The 27038-nt window shown below is 35.7% G+C and overlaps 1 protein-coding gene across 1 annotated transcript in view; it reads right to left on the reverse strand.

Annotated features, from left to right (window-relative positions):
* FHL5 (four and a half LIM domains 5) overlaps positions 1 to 27038 on the reverse strand; it is a 73949-nt gene that overhangs the window by 19719 nt on the left and 27192 nt on the right. Inside the window, exon 3 of the mRNA XM_044065752.1 lies at positions 2029 to 2203. Within this exon, the coding sequence (XP_043921687.1) occupies positions 2029 to 2203 (175 nt within the window). The remainder of the gene's footprint in view (positions 1 to 2028; positions 2204 to 27038) is intronic.

Raw genomic sequence — 27038 nt, forward strand, 5'->3', positions numbered from 1 at the left:
TGTATGACCTGCCTGCTGAGAAGCAGACGTAAATAAATGTGCAGTGCATGGAAAGCACTGACAAATGGCAGGACTTTACACAGCATTAACTCTTACTAGGTTCTGTCTGTGCTATAGGATATAATTATATACAGCACGGAATCTTGCAAGGCTCTGTGTCTACTAAAGTATATAACTTTATATGTAGATAGCCACTTTGGTGGCATAGTGGCATAAAGCTTTGACTATGGTTCACATGCCTCAGGTTTGATCAGTGGCTTGGCATCTGACAGAGTGGCAGCGAGGGAATACATGCACCTGTCCTTGGGGGGTAGTTATGTGGGCATTGCCCTTGATGTACTTGATAGCGGTTTGGTTTGTACAGAGAAGGACATAGTCTAAGAGTGGTTAGGGTGGGGAGCAAGGCTCAGCATCAGTGCAGGAGGGCCAAGACATCACATAGCCTCACTGCAAACTTGCCACATGATACATGCCATGTAATCAAGGAATGGGGGGAGGGAAAACTAGGGGGTAGGTTTTAAGAGAAAAACAAAACAGCAGATGCAAGACAGCACTGGCCACCCAGGAATGTTTGTCTTGTACTCATATAGAGACTTGCTCCAACAGTAAAAGGGATCTTCATGCAGTTGAAAGATAGCTAGGAAAAACTGACTTTTCAAAGACTTACAACAGAAAAGATGCACATGATAAAACTGTATTACAAAGTTCTGATTGCATTTTGTGAAACCAAGGAACTGATCATAAAAATAAAGCCCTCCACCAAGTAAAAAGATTTATTTTCAGTATAAAGCCAACTAGGCAGCAAATAATAAATGCACTGATATCATGGAAGGAAACAAATGCTAAGCATTGCTGTGATACAAGAGCATGGGTTCACAATTAAAAAGTGGTGTAAGCTAAAAAAAGTCTAGTCATAATAAGTGTTCTGGTACAAGAGAAGGAAAATGCTTTACATTTCCGGAAGGGAGAAGGAAATGGATCCATTGTAGTTTAGTGTTGCAACTGTGTAACATGATCCTTATTTGAAAGTGAAAAATTATTAAGGAAAGAGGGAACAAAACATGCTGAAGTGCTGAACTATATGTGTGCCACTGAAAAACTCAAAGTTGTAAAAAAGGCAGTGGAGTTTGTGACAGGAAATGTACTTGTGCCACAAATGAGTAAGCAAGAACAAGAGAAAATGAATTAGACTCTCATACAACGTTGGATAACTCTGCAAGATGTTGTCAGACCATTAATGGAGAGTGAAATTTTAACCCAGCCAGGGGATGTTGTCTTCATGCAATAACAATTGATAACAAGGTTGGAGCAGACAGGCTTCTGAAAATGAAGACAACATGCCAGTTTTCTAGGTTGTTAGGTGGCCTTCACCGGAAAAAAAGATATCAAAATATAAATGACAGAAGCATTGTTGACTTGTTCAAAATACTCTATGAAATGTCTGCACAAGTGGAAACAGTAAAACACAGAGGTAAAACTGAAAGTGCTAAGTCAAGTGGGATCACGTGAAAAAGAAAAAAGTTAAGTGACCTGCTACTGGAACTTGAAAGACAAAAAAGATGTCAGTTTTTCAGACCCAGTCTAACATTGGGTGGCTACGAAAGGAAAAGGAAAACTGGACAGGAGCTACAAAAGATCAGTAATGTCTTGCTTCATCTAAATGTAAAATATCAGACTCTGCAAGCTGAGAATAGGTTACTAAAGGAACAGCTCTAAAAGACTGAACTCAAGAACTGGGTATAAACTCATGCTTACAACAAGAAAATGGCCCAGTTTATACCATAAAAGCTAACTACAAGTGAAAAGGAAAGTAATTAGCTGGCAAAGATCAGCAATGATCTCAAAAAGATTATATGCAAAGAAATTACAGAAATCTCCAGAAGACTAGCCAATCATGAAATGTGGTTAAGAAAGAAGATTTTTGAAACTTAACAATGTGGTTGATCTATAACTGGCAGCAAGAGGGTATATATTTATATTCTCACTGATGATTACAGAACATTAGGTGAAACAAGTAATTTGACTTACCAGGTATGATGGTTTTCTTGCACTGAAAACATTTGGAGGAGTATTCATTAGAGTAGCATTCAGTACATAGAAGGAGTTCATCCTTAGCAGCAAAAGGTTTTTCCACCAGGGACCTGGCACATTTAGCACACTTGAAGCATCCTTCATGCCAATGGCGATCCTTGTAGGAAAGGTCCTGAAAAAAAATATGTTCAGGTTAAGTACATTTACTGCATTATGTATATCATTATAAAGAACTATGCTGAATTATGCGCTTAATTAGTTTATTACTAAACAACTACTTCTCTTGGACGTCTTATAAATCAAGAAGTGGGACTGTAATAATCCCATTACTGAAGATGTAGTCTATGTATACGGTGATGGGACAAATAAATTATACCTTGTCTCTGTTTATGCAGTGTGTTTCATAAATACTGTCTGATTATTCTTCTGTGCAAAAGGACACATATGAATACTATAGGGCAGTTCATTCTACTGTGACTTTCCAATATGTAAAATATGTAACCAGCATTAAAATATGGATGCTGTTAGTTAAGCTGCGAACATGGTATCACATTTATGTGTATTAATTTCCCATGTGGTTATCCAGTACAATTTAACCCATGTATATGGTGAGTAAAATATTCTTAAACCTGGAATGTGCAGAATCAAGAAAACACATTTAGTTTTTGTTTAACTTGACTAGTTTTCTATATGTCTATTTCCATTACACAAGTACCTGAGTCACATCTCATTACAGAATGAATATGGTCACCTTCTCAAGTGGGAAGTATAGATAATCTCTCAGTGTTTTCAGTATAATGTTAGTGTAACATCAATAAATTGAGAGGAAAAATATATCCCTTTAACAAACAGCGCTAACATAAAAAAATCCTCTGAAACAAAATACAAAAAGCCATTACCAGTTATTCAGTTTTATGATGATTTTATTCTATAAAATGTTTCAGATCAGAACTGTGAGTTTACAATGTTCAGAAATTCAAATACTGAATTGTTATTGTTTAAATCAGAATGGAATAGTGTTTCCATAAATTTTATATGTTACAGATCTCAAAAACTTGTTAGGTAATTGGAAACTAAAATATGAAGGAAATCTTACTAGGGCAGTGCTTATTTTCATTGCAACAGTTTCCATCTTTTTTTAAACTTTTCATCATGTTGTTAAATCACAGATGAACAGATTATGAGGGACAATTGTAGATAAACTGCAATTTGATATCACAATAAAATCTTTGGAGCCAGTTTTTAGAAAGCACTTTTATTACAGTACTGGATAAATGTACGGATGTTGATTTACACCTATCTTTGTAGAAAATGTTTGCAATAAAACTAGTAGGTTTACATTAGTAGTGTTGTTTATTGCAAGAAATGTACTGTAGACACAGAGGAGACCATTAAAAAGACAACAAGTACCAAGCTCGGGTTTACTTTTAAAAGAGATCAAAATTATAAAAATGTGTTTCTGATGCCCCCTATTCAAAAGGTGGTCATAGTGGGTTCTGGATTTTAGAGTGCAATAATTCTACATTTTGTATTTTTATTAAGGCAACTGCTAAGTTTATATACATCACAAAACTAAAGGAATGTGCTTTTGGAGGTTATATAAATTGTAATACTCCAATGTAGTATATTAGTTAGATGCACAGTTATATGCCATTAAGAAAAACAATGTAATACAGTATACAAGTCCATAAAATATTCTTCTAGAAATTATTGCTTTGCATTTCAAGCACTGAATGTTATTATTATGAGTATTACGAGATCACAATTTAAATCATGTTATAGAATATGATGAATACAACTGAAAAGTAATGTGTGAAGGTTTCCCTTGCCTTACTCATCATGGTCTTGAATGACAGGACTCAACAGTCTAAACTGGCAGTTTGTGCAGAGGATTAAGGACCTAAGAAGTTAACAAGCTGTTTCCTGCAGCCAGGGGTATAGAGTTTGTTTCCTTCTACCTTAATTTGCCTGTTGTGTGATTCTACAAAAGTCACTTGATCATACACTGCTCCCAACTCCTCCCTGCAAAGGGGAACTTGGGTCCAAAAGGCTTACCAGATTAATGGCTGTATAGCAAACAAAAATATTAATTAGCAGTTAATTATGTTTTTGTTGTGAATAATGTGATGGACATATATTAGACAATAAGCTGCGTTGTTGTCTGATGAAGTATTATTTCTTTGCCTGAAGTCTTACTGTTTGAAGTTGTAATAACCAGGTTGTAAATCGATTCATTTGGTTATTTTATGCTTTACTGATTGTTATCAGAGCATGTATCAGAGTGTGCCTGTTTTTGTTTTTCAGTCCTACTTTGTGCCATCTTGAGCTTAGAGAATGTATGTTTTCATAGTTCAGTAAATACAATTACTCTGTAGAACAGTTTATGTAAAACAGCTTTTGCAGCCAATTCTTTGCTTTTGGAGCTAGATTTTTTTTATTCTATTGTGGTATTATTATTGTTTTGAGATGTTTGCTTTATTTTATGATCCACATAGTGAGTTTCAGATCTATAATTAACAACAGATATTTATGGGTGATGATTTCACCAATGCAGACTATTGCTTTGGCATCAGTAGTATGATCATCTTTCAATACGGCGCATTATCCAAGCAACATACATTTAGGTTTCTTTTCATTTAACAAAAGATTGCATCCACTAATTCTAGTTTCAGGGAATTGAAGCCCTATTTAAATGTTCCCTTATTATGGTAACATTTCAGCAACACAAAAAGCATATATTCATTTACTTAATTACAGGTGACTACAGATCTTGTATAAAGCTAATATTCAGCTCTTCACTACTAGTAGAACAGATGTCCCCCCTGCAAAAGCATTGCCTTTTAATTGATTAACACATATTGCATGAGGTCCCAAAACAGTACAGTAAGGAACTTTTTTCTTGTCTAACAGAGTTAAGTCAGTATAGTTAGAGGTGAGAAAGTGTGGGGCACATGGGGAGTTGCCCCCTGCAATACCCTGAAAAAATGTATCTGTTTTTAATTTAATATTTTATTTTATCATTTTTGCATTGTCAGCTGGGCAGTACTAAATGAGATAGTTACAATCATTTGAGTCTCAAGCAGTTATGTATGTGATTATTTCATGCACACACACACACACACACACACACACACACACACACACACACACACACACACACACACACACACACACACACACACACATCTATATCTATATCTATATCTGTATTTATATATTAGTGCAATCTCAGAGTTGGTATATTTAGTTGGGGGGGCAAAGCCCCCCATTTGTATGGGTTTAATTTGGTTTTGTTGTTGTTTTGTGCCCTGGTAGCCAAGTGGCTAGTTTCCCTGTTAAAATTATTGGCGGTTCGGTATATTAATGTTTTGGTGGAGTTATCTTGAATTTTTGGAATTCAGGTAAGTGTTATTTTGATTAATGGTACTAGACCCATATATATATATATATATATATATATATATATATGTGTGTGTGTGTGTGTGTGTGTGCGTGCGCGCGCACGTGTGAGCACATATGGAACCACCTTCATTTTCTTGAAGCACATTTTATTGAAAGTGAAACCACCACTCATCTTTACTTGGAACCTGAGACTACTTTGGAATAAAATACAAAGTAAAATGTCCAGCAGAAACAGGAGTTATAAAACCATGCCCAGGTGTAGGTCTAGGTTATGATACCATAACTGAAGAGCAAGCATGCTGAAGACTTTTACATAATGATGGAATCTTTTTGGGTGTGATGTGCTTTTCCCTTAGTTTTTTGTGTTACCATGACTCATCAGCACAGATAAACTTTATTCTGTTATGTAGGTGTTGATGATGTGGCTATGGGAATATCTAAGACTTTAAGACCTGTAGTCTTTCTTGTTTTATCAATTTCTTCCAGTTTCTCTAACTCTTGCTCAGCTTTTTACTTTAAGGGATACAAAATTCTGCTGTATGGCTGAGCTAATGGTTTCCCACAGGTCATTCATTCTTTCTTCATTTGCACTTGCTGAATAGTGAAGTCTGACTGGGTAAATTATCTCCTTTCCAAGGGAAGCTCAGGGAGAAAACATACGTGTCCACAGTACTAAAAATGTACAAAAGGTAAACTTTGCTTTAGTGAATACTAAACTAATGAAATGTTTTACAAAACATTACAAATATTCATGGTAGAAGAACTTAAAAAAAATGAATTCATGGCAGTAGTGTAATGTAATGGAAGAAAATTGAAACATCAAGTAGTATTAAATAATCTGTGCAAATCGGTAGTTTTACAATGTTTTTGAGAAGGGAACAATGAGGTGAAGACAGGCATGATTAAATTATTAATAAAAGCAATAGAGAATATATGAAAGTATTGCAATAAAAACTGGAGACGATCAGCAGAAGAAACATACAGAATAAACCAGCCAGGAATGACAGACTTATTTATATGTTTGTAATATATTATTAAATGGAACTTTAAAGTTTGTTAGGGTTGTTTCAGTGAGACAGAGAAGTTATTCCATGACTTAGAGATGTAAGAAGATTACAGTGATTCCTAAATGAGTTATTTGCTTTTTGGGAGGAGTCAGGATACTGAGGCTTTGATGTAAGATGTCTTGGCAGCCTTGGATAGCACTGCGGCTAGAGGAAGATCATTTATTTATTTATTTATTTATTTATTTATTTTGAGTAAATCTAAGTTAGTTAGTAAGCTAGACCCAGTTAAACTTGTTAAGTGCAATACAGAGATGGATTTTGTTGCATGGGTTAGTTGCAAACCTGGCAATTTATTGCAGTTGTTATTCAAGCATGATAGGTTAGTGAGAGTTTGGCTCTGTAAAGGAGGCATAATTTGTAATAGGTTCATAGGTTCATAGGTTCATACTAGGCTATCTGCCCTAGGACATTTATAAGCCTATCCAGAATGTGTTTGGCTTTCACCACCCATTTTAAATTTATTTTGCTATGCCCTTTTTCGAGGTTAGTATACTGTGCCTCTGTCTAACAGTGACACAGAAGTGATACCCGGGGTAAACCTACGATCTCCCATCCACTCATCAAGATTCCTCTTGAAGAGAGTCAATGAGGGACTCTGCCTAACCTGGACTGGGGTTTTATGATTTTTAAAAGTAATCTGTTGCAGTTCTTTTAAGTATGTTGCAATAGCAGTATAATTTATTGTAGTGTTGACTGTTATGTATGTTTTCCTTGAAGGAATTATTTATTTGCTAGTTGAAAATGTCACGGTAGAACTTTCATTAACATACTGAAACATATCTTTCAGTGAAACTCGCCCCACCCCATCATCATCATCATCATCATCAGCCCCCTTTTTTTCCAATTTTTCTACATGGGGTTGGGGTATCGTGTTAACATTCACCAACTCTCTCTATTCAGTGTCACACTCCTGCCTTCTTCAACAATCATGCCTGCCTCACCCCCTCAGCATGATATTATGTTAGGTTAACACTGCTGGAGTAGAGCTGGAAATTCTGAAGAATGACAGACTTTTTTTTCAGAGACTTGCTCATATATATTTTTTTTTCCTTGGGCTTCAGCTGTGAAAGGATAAAAACAGTGTAAATGAATTCAAATTCAGTTTTGTAATCTAATCAGTATTAAACTGGGCGCGTTACTATTTTAAACAGAACTTCTTGTCAAGTAGTCACCATTACGTTTGTGTGATGGTGAAATATGTTGTATCTGTGTGCTGTACTGCTGGCAATCTCATACTTGTTGCAGTTTATTTTTAAAAATGACATGAACTGTGTGTTTTGTTTATGTAGAAATAGTTACTCATTTATGAATTATTTTCAGATATCTAAGTTACGTTGTGCTGTGCATACCTCTCAACAATTTAGAATATTGTAGAATCTTCCTCACTGGGTTTTCACACATGCACACATCCATGGAACACAATACCATTACATATTTCATAAATGACTCCCATGTATATATATAAATATATCGCCATGATCTAATCTCAGCACTATCATCATTCCATCCTCTTTCTATCACCTTCCAAACAGCTTCAGGAACAAATGTTTGTTCCCTTATAAACTTCACTACATAACTGAACTACATTTTTTTCAGAAAAAAAAAACATTACATAAAGTAGAACTGAAACAATGCACCAAATTTCACTCCTTTGCACAAGAGTAACTGTGTTTGTGTGTCATACCTCTCAAGCTCTTCGACCAAGAAATCTGGACAAAGCTATAAACAACGGGGGAGGGGGGGTATTTTTTAAACATTGCTCTTACAAACTTGGAAAGTTGATAGAATAACATGTTTTGCATTAGCCTGAATTATCTGAAACTCAAGAAGTCTATAACTCAAATTGTATGCCATTATTTTCTGACTTCATTCCTGAATAATCTGCCAGTGATTTGCCAGAAAACCACACTTTTAAGAAACAGACCAAAAATATGAGGCCAAAATCTGGACATTCTGTGAAAAGTTGCACAGTTGAGAGGTACGTTTTGTGTGTGTGTGTGTGTGTGTGTGTGTGTGTGTGTGTGTGTGTGTGTGTGTGTGTGTGTGTGTGTGTGTGTGTGTGTGTGTGTGTGTGTGTGTGTGTGAGGCACAGCTTCTGTGAGGATCATTACAGTGCTCATTCCTAATTTCACATTCATAGCTAATTTTCAGACAGATCCATACCATTCACTAACATTCTCCTGTACATTCCTAACAAAAGTACTTTGTATGCAAAAAAATAGTGCTACTCAAAATATTAACAAAAACAACAGTGCACCACTGTGAAACATCAGTGATAACATTAAGTTTGGCAATAAAATGAAAGTAATGCAGTTTAGAATATATATATATATATATATATATATATATATATATATATGTATAAATATGTGTGTGTGTGTGTGTGTGTGTGTGCGCGCGCGCGCATGTGTGTGCATATAAAGTCAACAGCAAAAGAAATTCATTATGTCACATAAGATTTCCCAAATGCCTTAAACCACAGTATGATGGAGGCCATACCGCCTCATCAACATCAACATCTCTGTCATCTGAAGTTCTGGCTCGAATCAAATAATGGCCATCCTTTTAAAGATTTCCAGTTCCATCAACAGAAGTTAAATCAGTATCATTAGACATCAGTGTTACTTCCCAGTTCACAGAATTGCTTTCATTAATTTTTTTTTTTTGGTCTTCTAGAAATCAATAGAAAATGCATTACTAAATCAATAGAAAATGCATTACTAAAAAGTTGAAATCTGATTTAGCACTTTTGTATAAAGAATCTTTAAGTTTAGCCTTTATTTTATGTAATAAGTCAAGTTTTTGAGATAACCAGGAAGTGTTAATAACAAAATATGAAGAGGAGTAAATGGAAGACCTTCTTGAGTGTTTTATTTAATGTAAATATTTTGTTCTGTACTGTACATGATAATTGGTTTGTCTTCATTTGTACATGTACATATTATATGTATGTTAAAATTAGTAAAAACGTATATAAAAAAAAAAAAAAAAAAAGCTGCTTTTATGCACTGAACTGGGCTTTAGTGGAAACCATAGATGACATCAAAGGTTGGAGGGCATTCCACAGAGAATTACAGAAGGGCGGAGCATCACACAATGAAAAATTAGAAAAGAGAAAAAGAGAAAAAGTATTGTAGATCATGAAATGATTAAAGTGAAACCACAGAATGACTCATTGCAACAATAAAATAACCATGAAGGTAAGAATAGTGACAAATCAGTTTAATGGCTACTTGGAGGTGGGCATTACATTTCAAATTATCATCTACTGTAACTTCTAATAATTTTGCCTCAAGGACAAATTGCATAATAGTATTATCTGGGGAGGTGAAAGTAGTGTTAGTCACATGACCTAGGTTTGGAAGTGAATAAAAGTAATTGAGTTTGTTTTGCATTAAGTAGCAGGTAAAATGACTTCAACCATGTCTCTACTGAGGAGAAAGATTTCTGAGTAACTATTATAGCTCTGGTAGTGCCGGGCTGAGCATATGCGGTTGAATCTCCTGTTTTGCATCACATATAAATGTTTAAATGGTATAAGTCTGAATATGGATCCTTCTGGAATACCTATTTCAGTGGGTAGAAAAGTACAGTAGAAAATTTTCCATTTAACACATCGGCTTCTATTTTATTTATGTATGTATTGCTTTTTTTCCAGGAATGTCCAACAAGGCACAGGTCACATTTTCAGAAGAGGCAGAGGGAAAAATGTTCCATTTTACAGAATGGGTAGAAGGCAGTTATACAGGATTTAGGAAATAAATGTATCTACATACAATAGCAATGATCTGACACCTAATTATAAAATGAATGCAACAAAAAATTATTTAATATCAAATTTATAAGAGTCAAGAAGATATTGTGTAGGAGACAGTGAAAGAATTATAGGAAGAGGATGGTTACAAATTATGTAGGAGTACTGAAAAGTCCAGATAACAGAAGTGGCTGTGGGAGATAGAGATACTAGTGGAAAGGGGTAGGGGATAGTCAGATAGTCAGAGACTGTAAAGAAGTAGTTGCATTATGGCCAGTTAGATAAAAGTTGTGAGACTTAATAAGGTTTGGAGTAGGGTAGATGGAGATTATACAGGAACTTCACATTCTTGGATAATGAGAAAATATATTTTAAACCATCAGATGATGAAGACACTAAATGAAAAAAAGAAATTAAAGTGATGAAACAGGCTTAGTTTTGTTAGCTTGTGACAGAGTTTAGTATGGGAGACAGTGCTGAATGCTTTACAGAGATCCAGAAGGAGTGAAGAGAGTCATTTTCCTTTATTCCTATTGTCATGTGTGGTGTTAGGGAAAGATAGTGTTGTCCTTATGCCCTGGCCTGGCTGGAAATTCCTACCACACTGAAGAAAGTAGATCATTATTTTGAGGATATTTTAGTAATAATGAATGGATGCATTTTCAAGAACCTTAGATAGCAGGACAAGTATGGTAAAGTGACCTATAGTTTTAAAATTCAGTGAGTTTATCTTCATTATGTAAAGGTAAGTTATTTTTTCCGGATCTACTTTTAAACACCAAAATACTGAGACGAAAATGCCAAAACTGCAATATCCTGAAACTTCACAACATCAACACTCAAAACATCTAAATACAAAAGTAAACCTAAACATCTCACCCTCCACCATAAAAATCTACAACAACAAATGCAGTAGACTCCCTCTTATCCGGTCTCCTTTTAACCCGCCTCCTTTTTAAACAGCCTTCAAACTTCTGCTGTAGCCATAGCAACAGACAACAGAGAAGAACAACACTTCTGCTTCCTCTGGGCACTTCAGAATGTCTCAGTGTATTGTTTTAATCTTAAAATGTTAAAATACTGAAGCAAAAATGAACTTGCAGTTTTTATTTTATATATTGCAAGTTTATTTTTGTGTCAGTATTTTAACATATTAAGATTAAAACGATAAGCCAACATGTTCTGAAGTGCCAGGTTAAAGCAAGACCGGATAAAAGTGACTTACCTGTGTTTAGTGATGGCATCAACTAATGCAACAACCAACCCAGTGATCAGTAGATGAAGTAACCAATTCCATTGTCCCTCAGCCCTGTTAATTCCATAATATCGACCTCCACTAAATGCCTCTAACCCTCAGACCAGTGTTATGAACTTTCAGCTTCAAACTTATGATCATTAACATTCAGTGGTCACTGGGAGTTGCCCAAGAAAACTGGCCCTTGTTTCTTTATTCACATGCTTCTGTAAGCAAAGTTCATAACTTAGCATAGATCCACACACTCATGACCTCCACATGCTATCAAACACATCACTAATATAATTACAAGCCATGTCTTAAAACTGAAACTTTGACCTCCAAGACTTTCCCTCTCTTGTTTGTTTCTTCATGAAAATACATACATATATACAACATATATATATATATATATATATATATATATATGTGTGTGTGTGTGTGTGTGTGTGTGTGTGTGTAATTTTTTAATCTGATTTATAACCTATAAATGCTATTTTGTATGCTTTTTCTGATTAACCAGCCATTCATTTATCCAGCCTAAGGTCATGTCTCAGCTAGACTGGATAAGAAGGAGTCTACTGTAAAACCAAATGACAATCTACTACTCTACATTTAAGCAGGGGGGCAAGCCCTCCTGCACCCCCTACACCCCCTGCTAATTAAATAGATCAAATCTGAGATTGCACTACACCAAAGAAAATGGCAAATATGCCTGAAAGTGCTCTATGACTACATGTCTGAAGTGCAGCAGAATCTCTGTAACCTTCTTTAAGCAAGACTTGTTAACCTTTCCCATACTTTACAGTAAAATACATCTCTCTCACACTTACTGGAGCTTGCAATCTAATGTCAGCCATTTTCCTTGTTTCAGTACAATGTACAGCATCTTAAGGACATATCTCTTTAAATTGTTACAGCACTTTTTTAATAGCTGTTTTGTTATTTCAAAATTCGGGATTGTAAACATTCAGCATAATGCGGTTTCAACATTTTCGTCTTGATATTGTGGTCTTTGGTACTTTGGAATTTCAGTGTTTAAAAGTGGATCCATTTTTCCATATGAGTGGAATGTAAGATTTTGTAATTATCTCTTTATTAGTATGAACAGTGGATAGGCCTGTCCATCAGCTGCGATTTTAATGTTCTCTTCATAGGGAATGGTTTTAGTTTGTGAGGAAAATGTCTGATAGTTGAGGTCAGAACAGGTTTAGCAGAGAACCTAGGAATGGAGTTAGTTGACTGGAATAGATAGGATGGGGTGTATGCAGAGAAGTTTCAGACAAGTGTGGTGGTTGCATGTGTGAAGTGTGTGTATTACATTTGTAGGTTATACCTGTGTCTGTCTCAGATGTTGGAAGATTTGGTTGTATAGCTTCACCTGGGTGAAGCAGGTTGTTACTTGTTGACCACAACTATCTAGGATTGTTAGGTTAAAATTGCTGTAAGTTTATGTAGTAGCTTGTCTTGTCCAATTGTATTAGAAATTTAGCTGGTTATGTAACTTATGGTACCATTCTTAATTTGATTGAGTTTTGTTTGAACACCATGTTCGCCATACTTTACCTCTTTGCTTCATAAATTGTGAGGAGGTTTATACACTTCTAAACTGAACAATCCCCTGCCTCTACAGATTTTAATATTTTGTCATGCCATGCTCCTTAGCTGTTGAATACCTTGAAAAAACTTACCATTTACCTTCTAGTACACAGTACATTGTCTCTAAAGTTTTGCAATGCAAATTTACTTCAGCTTCAAAAAATCTGTTTGGCAGCGGCTTGTTGTAATATTGTATAAATGGCATACATTCATTTAGTCGATGAAACAATCTCCAAATGTTAGTTTTTCTGAACCAGAATGTCGATTTTTAAAGTGGCAAATGGTCAGAATGTTGTACAAAACACCGAATGCAACATTTCCGGCCTCTCTACCACCTAAACAAGCGCTACCATGGGTCAAAAAGGGGGGGGATATTGGGTGTTTTGACTATCTCCAGTTTGGAAATATGAGAACCTGCTGCACTGCTTTCGACATTTGGTACTTTGACACGGTAACGGACGGCTAAATGAATGTATACCTGTATAAACACCCCTGCCTCTGCTGTTTTCAGATATATGTGTTTTTAACTATCTGGAAATATAATAACCTACAGAATTTATAGATTCCTTATTTACTAAAGCCCATAAGGTATACTTTTTTTTGTCTTCAAGATCACAATATTTTTCATTATGTGTTTTTTTTTTTTTTTTTTTGCTTAACTCTCAGCCAGCCATTAGCCCCCTTCTTCCATAGATCTCAAGACCCTTACCCTGCTCAGTTTTGGGCCTTTCAGTGGATTGGGATGAGATTTAACAATTGCAAGACCATCATCTATGTGATCATGGTAGCATCTTGTGCCTGTACTGTTTCTGAATTCACATTGTGTTACAGAGGCAGGGCACATCCTCACGTGGTGACCTGAGGATGTGACCTAACCCCATGGACTGGGGCCTTCTGAATGTTGCAGAATGAACCAACAGTGTTACTTATTCATCTGTCTGCAGAACTGCATCATTATGATAGGGTGCTAATGGGTGTTTATATGTATATGTAGACACAACCTCTCCCCTGATGGCTGATGTATGGTCCTGTATCACTGCAGCAGTTTGCATGATCTCCCCCTGTGCATGTGTGGTAAAGGCTATCATTACCATCTTGGCAGAGTCAAATGTACATCTCTAATCAGAAGTGCACACTATATACCTGCTTTCCCTCAGACACATGGTCAAGCAGCAATCAGACCATCTCCCTTCCCCAAGATGGATTCTGACTGTCTACCCTGCTCCTCCCATGTCCAAGTCACTAGTCATACTCAGCTTGACTGAGTTATAGCCAGGGCTTTATACCTCTTCATCCTGGAGCTACATTTATTTTTTAAATCTCCTACTTTGTTTAGGTCTTTTTTTACCAAATATCTTTTTATTGAATATTTTCTCACATAAAATACAAACATAAAAGATAAACAAGACATAAACATATGGTACAGTTGATGTTACAGATTGATAACATGAGCAAGTTATTTAATAGGTATTACACACTTTACTAAATAACATTTGAAATAGCTAGGATTACAATACTGGATTACCACAAGGTTATTCTTATGAGTTAGTCATGGTAATGTTATATTATAGCAGTTCACTTGTACATTATGGTTACAAATGTGAGTAATACTAGAAGTAAAACACCAACCTACAGAATGACAACAGTCTACTCTACTATACCTTATATACTTATGTACAAAAAATGTCATCTTAGTTAATGTTGTTACTTCTCTCAACTAAGAGATGTGTTTGCTAGCTTTATTTAATTAGCATGTGTCTTGCTATTTATGATAAAATATCAATTAATGCTTTGCAGTAATTCTGATAATGTGTTTGGTTCTTCTGACTTTTTGTATAAAGCTTCTTAGCCAATATATTTTTTGGCCATGTTTTTGTATTCTGACCAGGTTAGTTTTGATCTGACTAGTTTTTTGCTAAGTAAAATCTTAATAGGGTGCATAGTGTTATTATAATAATGTCTTTACAGAAACTATTATTTTTGCTTTTGAATATATGCTGTATTGCTTTCTCCCATGACAAAGTGAATTTTGAATACCCTGATTTCTCTAAGAGGAATCTTAGTGAGCACCACAATTTATAAACTGTTTTACAGCTCCAGAAGATGTGGAGGATGTCTTCATCTTTATTAAGACAAAAGGAACAATAAGGTGACTTAGATGGATTGAATTTGTTAAGGAGTACAGATGTATAGTATGCATCGTTAAAGATCATGATCTGGGTGTATATTCATTTTTTATATAGAGTCAGTTTCATAGGATTTCTAATAGCTAATTTCTTCTGATTGTCTGTTATGGTACTACCTTTTCCTTCCCAAAACTTTGAGAAAAGAGTTGCATTTTGATATTTAATTTTTGCTATTAATTTATACATATTTGAGAGCATTTTTCTTTTATTTAAAAGCAATTTTTGAATTTGTTGCGCTAATTTGGCATCTTGCTCAATTACGTTGATATCTTTGGCTATAATACTAACTAAGCATATGATTTGTTTAATTATCACCTTATATTTATTGCTTGCTCTAAGTAGGTTCATGATATTTTCCATTGAGAGGTTTTGTAATTGGCAGAAGTGCCATACTGTATAATTTTTTTATTAATGGGTATTTATCTAGGTTTACAATAGAGTTTGCTAGTTTTATATCAGGGTTGGTATGTATTGGTTGTAGAAAAGTAATCATGCCTTTTAGATTTACTGATATCAGTAATTTCTTGAAAAGTTCACAATTATTAATTAAAATTGGGTGCATTTTAGTTGTCTTAAGAGTTTCTTGATTTAAGAAGGGAATCGTTTTTGGGTTAACTTTAGATGTTATAATATTTTGGTGAAATAATTTAATCCATAGTGGGTACCATTCATTGCCTATTGGGTCATGGTTTGCTATTTGCATGATGCGACTAGCGTTAATAATTTCATAGTACAATTGAAAATCAGGAAGGCTTAGACCTCCTTTTTCTTTTGAAGGTATTAGCTTATTATAGCTAATTCTTGTACTTTTTGGGTACCATATGAATTTTCTTGTCGCACTTTTATCTTGTTGAAGATGGTAGCTGGAATTTTCATGAAAGTGGCATTCAAATGTTATAAAATCTTAGGCAGTATGTTCATTTTGACAATTGAAGCTTTTGATAAGGTAGATAGTTTAAGCTTTTCCCATATGTTAATGTTACTGACTATATTGGACCAAGTTTTAACTATGTTGTTATTGAACATATCTGATTGTATATGGCCAAAGATTATGCCTAAATATTTCAGAGTATATTGCACTTTAACATTAGTCTATGGAAAGTAAAATTCCTTATGTCCCAGGGGGTTAATTGGATATATAATTGACTTCTTGGGATTAATTTCATAATTTGATACTAGGGAAAACTTAACTATGGATGATAAGATTTTATTTAAATCAGTATTGGGATATTGAAATTAGATATTGAAATTGTCTGCAAAAGCTGTGTATTTTATTTGGGTTTTAGATACTGAAATAAGGTGATGGTATGTTTTCTGAGTGATTTGTAATAATAATGCTTCTATATAGAAATTAAACAGGTTTGGTGAGATTGGGCATCCCTGTCTGGTGCCATTAACAATTTATATTGGGTTAGATGTTTTCTTATTAATATAAAGAGTTGTAGTTGCTTTACTATATAACATTTTGATCATTTTTATGTATTCTTTTGGGAATCCAAATTGAAAAAGTACAAAGAGGAGGAATTTTTGATTGACTCTGTCAAAGGCTTTTGTTGCATCCACTGACAAAGCATATTTAGGGGATTTGTCCTTGGCACATGAGTGGGATAGGGCATCAATGGTTCATGTGTTGTCCCATACTTGTCTCTGACTCATAAAGCCTAGCTGTTCAGGTGCAACTATAACTGGAGCTACTTTCTGTATCCTGCGTGCTAAAATTGTTTAACATATCTTTAAATCTATATTTATCAGAGCTATGGGTCTGTAGTTGTTTGGATTTGTGGAGTCTGTATTTGGTTTTGGGATACGTATGGCTTTGGAATTGTTCAAATAAAGGTCTGATATTACCAACTTTTATTATATAGTTGTATAATTTTAAAGGTACTGATGTTAATTGTTGCTTCAAATGTTTATAGAATTCTGCCTCATACCCATCAGGACAAGGAGCTTTCCCAAGTTTTAACTTATCAACAGCCTTATTTACTTCCTCTTCTGTTAAGGGACTTTTGAGACTATTAGACTGAGAGTCATTGATCTGAGGGAATTCTAAGTTATCCACAACGGTTTGCAAAAGGTTGTCATTAATATGATCTTGTGGACCGTAGATGGTTTGGAATATTTCTTCAAAGGCCCCTATTATTTCATTATCTGAGTTATACATTTTGTCTTTATATTTTTATTTCTTGTATTTTACATGTGTGGTTCCTTAGATTGATAAGTCTTCCTAGCATTTTGGAAGAGATCTGAGCCTACTCTGCATATTTGTATAGGATTCTTAGTTCTGTAAATGTATATTGTAGTGTTATGATCTCATTAAATTATTTCTGTAGACTTGTCATTTGTTTCTCAAGAGTAGATGAATGATTTTTTTTGTAGTTCTAGTTTGATTTGTCTTAGCTTACCTTCTATGTTACTTATATTTTCCCTTCTTTGCTTGTAAAATTATGCTTTTTAGATGAGGATACCCCTAGCCGTGGCTTTAAAGGCTGCCCATTGAATATCCAGAGGACTATCATTGATTGCAAGGTTTTCATTTAATTGAATAAGGGAGTTTATAATCTCTTGTTCCACTTCTTTAATTTTCAGCAGGTTTAAGTTTAAAGTCCAGTTTGAGGTATTGTGGGTAGTAAATCCAGTTTTATTTTGTGTTATTGCTAAATTTATTTTTGAGTGATCTGATATTGATCTAGGTTCTGAGTTATACTGTACTTCATAAACAGAAAAGCTTTGATAAATTAGAAATATGTCAGTTCTAGACCAGGTCTTGTGGTATGGGGAGAAATATGTGTATCTGCTACTTAGACTGTGTATTGTTAAGTTCAAAGGGATCTTAAAAGGTTGAAATCTTCAATTAGTTCTGATAGAAAGGTTGTGGCATGAGGAGACTGAGTATAATTTTTATTTCCTATATCCTTGGATGGATTTATTGTTATGTTCCAGTCTCCGCCAATTATAATCAGATGGTCTGGGTTATTTAGGAATAAGTTATATATTTCAGTTAAAAAAAATCAAGCTGATAGTTGCAAGGACCATAGATATTACAAGGTAATAAAGGTTTTTTGTATGCTGGATGCAAACATGTGCAATAGCACCATCTACCTTTTGTATCAATACTATGTTAAATGATGTTCCCTTTAAAAGATTTCTTAACAATTATAGCTGTCCGTCTTGATGAGGTTCTGTCCCCAGATGCTATTATTTGCTGAATCCAGTTAGTGTTTTTTTCTGTACCCTTTTCCCATCGTTCCATAGTCATATGAGTTTCCTGCAAAAAGGTTATATCTGACTTCGATTTGTATATAAGGTGCATAACTAGCCTTTTCTTTTTAATGTCTTGTAAGCCATTTATATTCCATGAGGCTATGTTAATCATCTTAGTTGATTATTAATTTGAATAGTCCTGTAGATGAATTAAGTATGTGTGCTATGAGGGGAGTATTTGGCAAAGCATTGTGAATAGTGGTTGATGTGTGTTGATAAACAATAGCATGGGAGGAGGAGGCGACATAACACTCGTTCAGAAATTCCCTAGTGCCTAACCAATTACCACTATCCTCTGAAAGAGAAGGGTTAATCCAGTAAACAAGTAGTATATACAGCATCCTAGAATTGAAACAAGTAAAAATATATACAATTTTAACTATCATACAGTAATTATTTTGCAGTCCAAAAAACATCACAACACTGCTAGGATAAACGCCACCCAGCCAGCAATTAAGTTATGAATAATATAGATGTTGTTAACCCAATTAGGCATTAGGGGTAACTTGTGACTTGTAATGATCATATTTCAATATAATATATAACCTTGTAAATGGTTCCATGTGGCTAGCTATGTTCTTTTATCTCAAACTTTCTTTTGAGTGCTATATAGTTCAGGAATTAAAATATGTCTTAGTAGACAATGGACTCTGTTGCTATAAAGTGTATTATACAATATGGTATGAGCATATGTTATATACTACCATTCTTGTGATCTGCCTATATAAGCAGAAAAAATATAGCTCCACTATATGCTTCATATTAAAATGCATCTAGTATACATATTATTACGTGACCTTCTCTAGTCCAACTGCTACTAGTCCAAGAGGAGAGAGAGAGAGAGAGAGACAAAAAAAAATGTTGAATGAGCATAAAGTCAGTTTTATTCACAATAGGATGATAGCAAAGTCCGATCTTGTAATCCTTCTTCTCTTCATGAACAATCTTATTCTGCAGAGATCACTTTAACCTTAGCTTTTTCCTTTCTATTCTTGTTTAAATCTTGCTTTCTTCCTTTCCATCATCCAGACTGTCAATTATTACATATAGATTCTTATTCTATATTTGCCTTTAAATTCCTACTGCTAGTGATTTAAGGAAAGTTTGCAGTACCTGTGAGATTTTGGAGCTAGGAATTGTTCCATATCATTAAGTGTAGTTGTCTCTTGGTTTTCCATCTTGTAATACAGAATCTTACTTCCTGAATGCCATTCTGGTCGAACTATTGGCTCTCTCATTGTATTCACATAGTTTTTTGCTTTTTTTGGGGTCTTCTTGGCTGCTGTAGACTTGATTTGGCTCTGACATCACTGCATGAGTTAATTAGCATGTGGGATGTGAGGTCAAAGGTCATGGGACATCTGACATGGCTCCGCTTCCTGGAAAAACGGCTTTAGAATGTTGCAATGGAAGGGAAAGCCTATGGAGACTTTTTCTTGCAATATAGACATAAAAAACATTCAGAAACTTCAAAATAATGAATAAAAATACTAGTGACGCCTATATTTCATCAGATTTAAGGTTGTTTATAGTTTAGATGCATTTTAAGTGTTGATAAATACAGTATAGATGTTACTTACATTTTACTGTTATTTTGGAGGGATCTCATTAAATGCTTTTAAGAAAGTTGAGTTTGCTTCATCTTTACATTTTGCTTGGTATGTGGACCCCTTGTATTGGAATTGTAAGGAAGCAGGATACTTCATTTTAAATGTTATTCTGTTTTTTATTAAGTATGCACAAAAAGGTGATAGAATTTGTCTCTGTTGCTTGATAGCTAAGGGTAAGTCTTGTGCAATTGTTATTTTATTACCTTTCCAAATAATTTGTTTTTTAGTTTTCCCAGTTTGTATAATCAAATTAGCATGAGTTGCATTTAATATTCTCACATAGACTTGCCTTGGGAATCTCTCTGTTGTAATATTTTGTACTACAGCATTGTTGTCCAAGAGTAGTTCAATGATTTCTTTAATTGCAAGAATTGTAAAGAAGCTTCTCCGTAGGTTTCAGGGATACCCCTGATGAGCACATTATTTCTTCTTGATCTGGCTTCTAAGTCTCTTATTTTTTGTTGTAATTCAGACACAGTTTTTTCTGTGGCATTAGTTCTTCTTCGGATTTCTTCTATTTTAGTTTCATTCTCTACAGCTGTCTTTTCATTTTTCTCTAGTCTAGTTAGTATTTGATCTATATTACTTCCAAAAGCATTTAGTTTTGTAAAAAAGGAGTGTGTTTCTTCTTGCAAGGGTGTTAGAGCTGCCTTGAGTTCTTCCATAAAGAGGGGTTGTTCTGTCTTCATTTTGGCAGTCTGTTTTTGTAAGTCTGTTTGCTGTTTTACAGTGTTTTGTCTCTGTACAGACTTCTTTCTCCATTGGAAATTATTTGTGAAAGTCTTGATTTTGATGTCTGAGCTTCCATTGAGTCCATGGTTCTACATTTATCAAAAGTTTTTATTTTTTCTACGTAGATTCCTGCAGTTTATTGATGAGGCCTGAACTGCTTGCATAAATTCCCCAATCAGGACATGTTGATATTGCAGATAAGTATATAAAATTATGTATATTTTTACAAATCTGCTGAAAAGATGCTTTAGTATCTAGCATATTGCAGTATTCTTTGTTTTTTGATGGATTAGCAGAAGTGTTGGAGACCAAATTGGGTTAGATTGTAGATTTTTGTCAGCAGCTGACTAAGAAGTGTGCTTCCTATCTGGTGGCCATCTTGGAATCCTACTTTGTTTAGGTCTTATTCTCTAAACTTTCTGCTTTTCATGTATAAAGTATAAAAGCCTGTTTTGAATTTTATTGTCTTGCATATACTTTTCTGCTGTCATGTAGATGTTTGAAAACTGGTTCATTTTTTTGCATAGCTAACATACTTTGCCTCTTGCTGCACACATTTCACAGTTTGGATAATTACCTCATCTGTATCACGTAGTTAGCACTATATAATAATGACTGCTTCAACTACTCTGTGCCTGCATGCTCTCCAGTTTGATCAATAACCACAAACAAAGGGGTTGCCCACTAATCAGAGCACTCAGTCACATTCTGTTCTTCCTACTCTTCTGTGTCCTTTTTCTGAATTGATACATTTATGACTGTTCTGTACATCTGCATATGTTGCTGTATTGGCTGCTTACTTTGTCTCAGGCATATCCGAAGGAATGCAAAACTTTGCTGATGGCATGAAGATAGGTGTAACAGTGGTAGATTGGAGGTGAGTCTACTGAAGGATTTGTAAAGGCTGTTCAAATAGGAAAAATGTGGCAGTTGAGATTAGTCCAAAAAAGTGCAAAGTCCTGTACTTTGGCCACAGCAACCATAGTGTAAAGTATCAGCTAAGAGGAGTGGACCTGATGGCAGTAGGACAGGTAAAGGATTTAGGGGGTACTGATAACACTTGGACAAGGCCATTATGAGCAAAGTGAGAGGGACAGTTGTAGCAGCAAACACAATGATGTGGTGTATCCTCAGGGGAATATATTCCAGGAGCAAAGAGATTATGTTTCCATTCTACAAGGTCTTGGTAAGACCACACTTTGAGTACTTCATGTTGTTTGTTAGGTCGTTTAAGGAGATGAAAATCAAGCTGCTGGAAAGAATTCAGAGGAAGGCTGCTACAAAGATCTATGAGCTGAAGGGGAAGGAATATGTGCAGATACTAAAGAAGCTCAGGCTGTTTTCATCTGACAATATTAGAGACAAGGGGAGCATGATACTGGTGCACAAAATCCTGTCAAAATGATGCAAAGGCATCCTTGTGAACAGAAAGGACAGCAGGAGAAGAAGGACACAGAGGCAATTGATTGTGGAGACTAATTTCTCCCTGGCAATCCAAAAATTATTTTTAACAGTGAGGGCTGTATTCACATTGAATGGATTCTCAGAATGGGTGGTGGAAAGGAAATCCATATGGACATTTAAGAGGCTAGGGAACTGTTAGACAAAAAAAAATGGGGGGGGGGGTGGGAGAGGAAGTAGAATGTTAAGGAGTTGAAAAGGAAGACTAGATGTCACCTTTTGCCACTGATTAAATGTTCTATAATGCAATGCTGTTAGTCTGTTGTCTGCTGTTATGTTTACAGCAGTAATGTAGTACGTTTGAATTTAGACATCATTTTATCATTTCCGACCATAAACAGTGAGTATCCACATCTGTAGCAACTACAGGAAGTTTAACATTTGCAGAGATTCTTTGCATATACTTTCTGTTATCAGTGCTGTTTCTTTTACTTTATATTCTTCCTTCTCGATGATTTTATGTACTTAGGGTTAGGACTTCATTTGCCACACTAATCAATTAATTTTCATGAAAATCAGGTATGGAGCCTTCTTGTTTAAAACAATTTGATTCCCCTGTAGATTACACCTTTGAGACATCCAGTAGAAATAAAATGAATAAAACTGGAATGAACTCTGGTCTCTAAGGCTTCTCATTTAATTACTCTTCTATTTTTGACAATTCTTAACTCATTATTATTCATTATTTTCAGTGTCTTAGCCAGTCTTCTGCCCTAGACATCATTGTTTTCCCTATCTGTATCCGTAACCACTTCATGTAGAAATGCATCTTCTCAGGCAATCTTATCAAAGACTGTGCTGTCAAACTATGCTGCATTAGCTGGATTCTCAAGCTCTGCTGACAATGTCATTTGGGCACAAACCTGGTTCAGGTTTGCCTGGCATGCTTTCTTGTGGTGGACTTCTTCTGATACCTGCCATGCAGTTCACAGGAAGCTAAAGCCTTCTAGTCTGGTACACACTGTCATCCATATTACTTGGACAGGAATGGATATTACAATGACTATCCTGTAGTCTGCCTGCTGTTATTTTAACAAACCTCTTATATAGTGGCACAGCTGTGACTATTCTTCAATTCATTTAATGCTTAACATTTTCTTAAAGTTATTCTAAACAGTTTTGCTGGGAATTTGAGATACCATGACTTCTTCCAATATTCCTTTCATTACCTTTGGATGCAGTTGACATGATTCTGCAATTTACCTCACATTAGTCCCCTTTGGACCCCACTATTCTTTCTCTCTCTCGCGCTCTCTCACACATGCTACCTTCATCTATCAATATTTCCTTTTCAGTTCTCCATGCACCTTCCCATTCCAATGCTATCCTTTGTTTCTGTTTCATGAAGGTCATGAAGACGTGCTGATTAATCTTGGCTTCTCGTGTCCACCCTTGTAAGACCTCCACTTTCAAATTGTTTCATCCCCTTCTCCTTCATTTTGAACCTTCACTCCAAAATGTAGCATTTTCTTCTTACCTTTATTTGAACTGTTTCTTAGGACACGTATTTGCTCTCTCCACCAGACAGATTTCCACTTTTACCTTTCTCATCCTTATTCCCTGTGTCATCTTCTTCTTTGCTTTCTCAAAGCCTTCCTTATCTCCTCCCTTTTCTTTCATTTTTGTATCCTTCTTCTTTGCCTTACCTCCTATTTTAACCATCTCATCCACCCATGTTGAATTTTTCTTCTTTATGTTGTACAATATTCTTGTTTGTCTTTTCGGCTTTTCCCGGTTAGGGGTCACCACAGCGGAACTCCGGACCGCTAATGATTGGCAGTAGATTTTTATGGTGCCAGGTTGCCAGCCCAATCCCAACATTCAGCGAAGGCACGCCCATTCATGTATGTCTTTTGGATGCCACTCGACTGCGGGGAGGACATGCAGACTCCACACAAGAATCGAACAGGAGAACCTCTTGCTGTGAGGCAACAACTCTACTGCTGTACCACCATGGCTTGACTGTGTTATATAATATTCTTAATACTCATTAAATATGGTCAAAGTTATCCCTTTACTAACTCTTCTTTTGAGTACTTATTCTTGGTTGCATGACAATAGATGCATCCTTAGGCATACCTCTCAACCTGTAAACATCAAAAATCTGGACAAAGGCCTAAGACAAATAGGTACAAATCTGTGTGCTGATTAACATAAAATTTACATATATAATTGTGTTGCCCCACCCACTCCAGTGGAATCGTGGGATACCAATTTTTAAACACAAACTGAAGATCAGACAACCAAAATATGATCATGAAACACAAAATAAGAAAAAATAACGATAGTGTTTTATTTATATTAATATCTGAACTTGTGCAAAACTAAAATACAATTTTCTTTTATAAAAATAAAATTAACTGCGGGTGCAGCTGTGGCTTAACAATTGCTCTTCCAACCTCAGAAGTCTCCTACCAAAGCTGAATGCTATGAAACTTGCTCATTCTTACTTGTATCTTTATTCTCTCTACTTTCTGTTGTCATTGTTAAACGTAATTGTTTTATTGGCTGAGCTCCATCCGTTTCTCTGATAGCAGGGTACTACTCATTCCTCTCATACATCCTGCACAAATACAACATCTGCGTATGTCACATTAACAAAAGACAGCACTGCCCTACTTATGATCAGTTCCTTGCTTTCAGCTATCATAAAAGTGGCATATAATGCATGACAATCCAAGTAAAAATTGCTGTTACCTTAAGAACTGGTGGAGGCAATTAATTACTGACCAATATTTCTGCTTGGCACTGACCTCAATATCTTTGCTAATGTGCTGGCCCAAATGCTGGAGAAGGTTATCCCATTCATACTCAAACAGAATCATTTGGGATTTTTCAAAGGAAGGTAAGGGGGAGCAGACACTGTACAACTCTGGCTCTATAATCAGACTCTTTGTCAAGGGCTTGATCTGCCCATATGGGCACTAATAAATGACTTTTGCAAGGCATTTGATTCCATTAAACGTTTTTTATTTGACAAACATTGGTTCATTATAATTATCCCCAAGAGTTTGAATTGTGGTGTCAAATGCTTTTCACAAATCGTACTGCATAACTATGAATGAATGGAATTGTATCTGAAGGACTAGATCTAAGAGGGACCAGACAGGGTAACTATGCATGAATGGGATTCTATCTGCAGGAATAGATCTAAGTGGTACCAGACAGGGTAACTATGCATGAATGGGATTCTATCTGCAGGAATAGATTTAAGAGGTACCAGACATGATAACTATGAATGAATGGGATTCTATCTGCAGGAATAGACCTAAGAGGTACCAGACAGGGTAACTATAAATGAATGGGATTCTATCTGCAGGACTAGAGCTAAGAGGTACCAACAGGGTAACTATGAATGAATGGGATTCTATCTGCAGGACTAGATCTAAGAGGTACCAGACAGGGTAACTATAAATTAATGGGATTCTATCTGCAGGACTAGAGCTAAGAGGTACCAACAGGGTAATTATAAATGAATGGGATTCTATCTGCAGGACTAGATCTAAGAGGTACCAGACAGGGTGGTCTTCTCTGCCTCCTGCTATTATTCATTTTTACAGTGTCGTTGGTCGACATACACCTTGCAACAGTGCCACATGACTGTAGAATGAGGTATGGCTCCATCTATTTGGATTTGTCTACATTGTTCGTGGCTGACTACATCCTTTGACTCAGTGTACACACACACACCCCACACATATACACAATTTACATGAGTGTTAAAAGTTCTGGATAGTCTGGCCATGATCATGGGGTGAAGGGTGAATAAGGAAAAGACAGTTCTTTACCCCCCCCCCCCACTCCAGGATCTCTTCACTTATGTCACTGTTTAAGCAGCATACTCTGCCAGGTTAAAACTTACTGTACATATTTAGGGGTGAAATTGTCTTTGGCAACAGACATCTTGGTATCAGACAACCTCCAACCAGTATTGGAGGAGTCAAAGGGTACGTTTGAGGGCTGGAGGAATGTGTACTTACCATTTCTTAGTAGAATGCAGTTGATTAAAATGTGGTTCCTTCCCAAGGTATTGCTCATACCAAGGCATCTTCACCAGGCTGCATTTTTCCCTCCAGGAAAGACAAGATACAGATACTTATTTTGGATCTTTTGTAAAATGGTAAGGTCCCCAGAATGAGAAGGAAAAAGCTCAACATAATAACTTTCATGGGAGAGTTTGATGTCTCCTACATATATGGGCACAGATTAGCCACTTTAGGTGTGATGTATATCTATATAAGAGTCAACCAATCTTGCAAGCCACCCTGGTTTAACATGGAAGTGTGACTTAGGATGAAATCCCCATACAGAGCATTGCCTATGCCCTTCTGCAAAACATAGGACCTTGGAGGTGCAGATCATTTGTTCAATATTTCGGTTGCTAGAAATGGCAGGAAGGCTAGGTTCATCTCCCCTTTTGCAAGTATATGGAACGACCTCTTTGTTCAATTTGAAAAACTTTCCATATGTTGATAAGATTGGCTCAGGGTGGGAATAGTTTATGTTAGAAACATATGGGATTTTCACAACCTCCTGGTCTTTCCTTTGGAGGAGGTCAAAATGAATCTCCCATAGGCTTATTGGTGGCTTTATTTGCAGCTGAAAGCTATATTAACTTGCCTGGCTAGAACTAAGATTTTTGGTGAATAATGCTATAACAGTTGACTACAGGACTTGTTGAATCAGGAGTCCAGTAGGGTT

This window comes from Protopterus annectens, chromosome 1.part0 (genome assembly GCF_019279795.1).
Source record: "Protopterus annectens isolate FY-2018-M chromosome 1.part0, PAN1.0, whole genome shotgun sequence".
In the NCBI taxonomy this organism is placed as follows: domain Eukaryota; kingdom Metazoa; phylum Chordata; order Ceratodontiformes; family Protopteridae; genus Protopterus; species Protopterus annectens.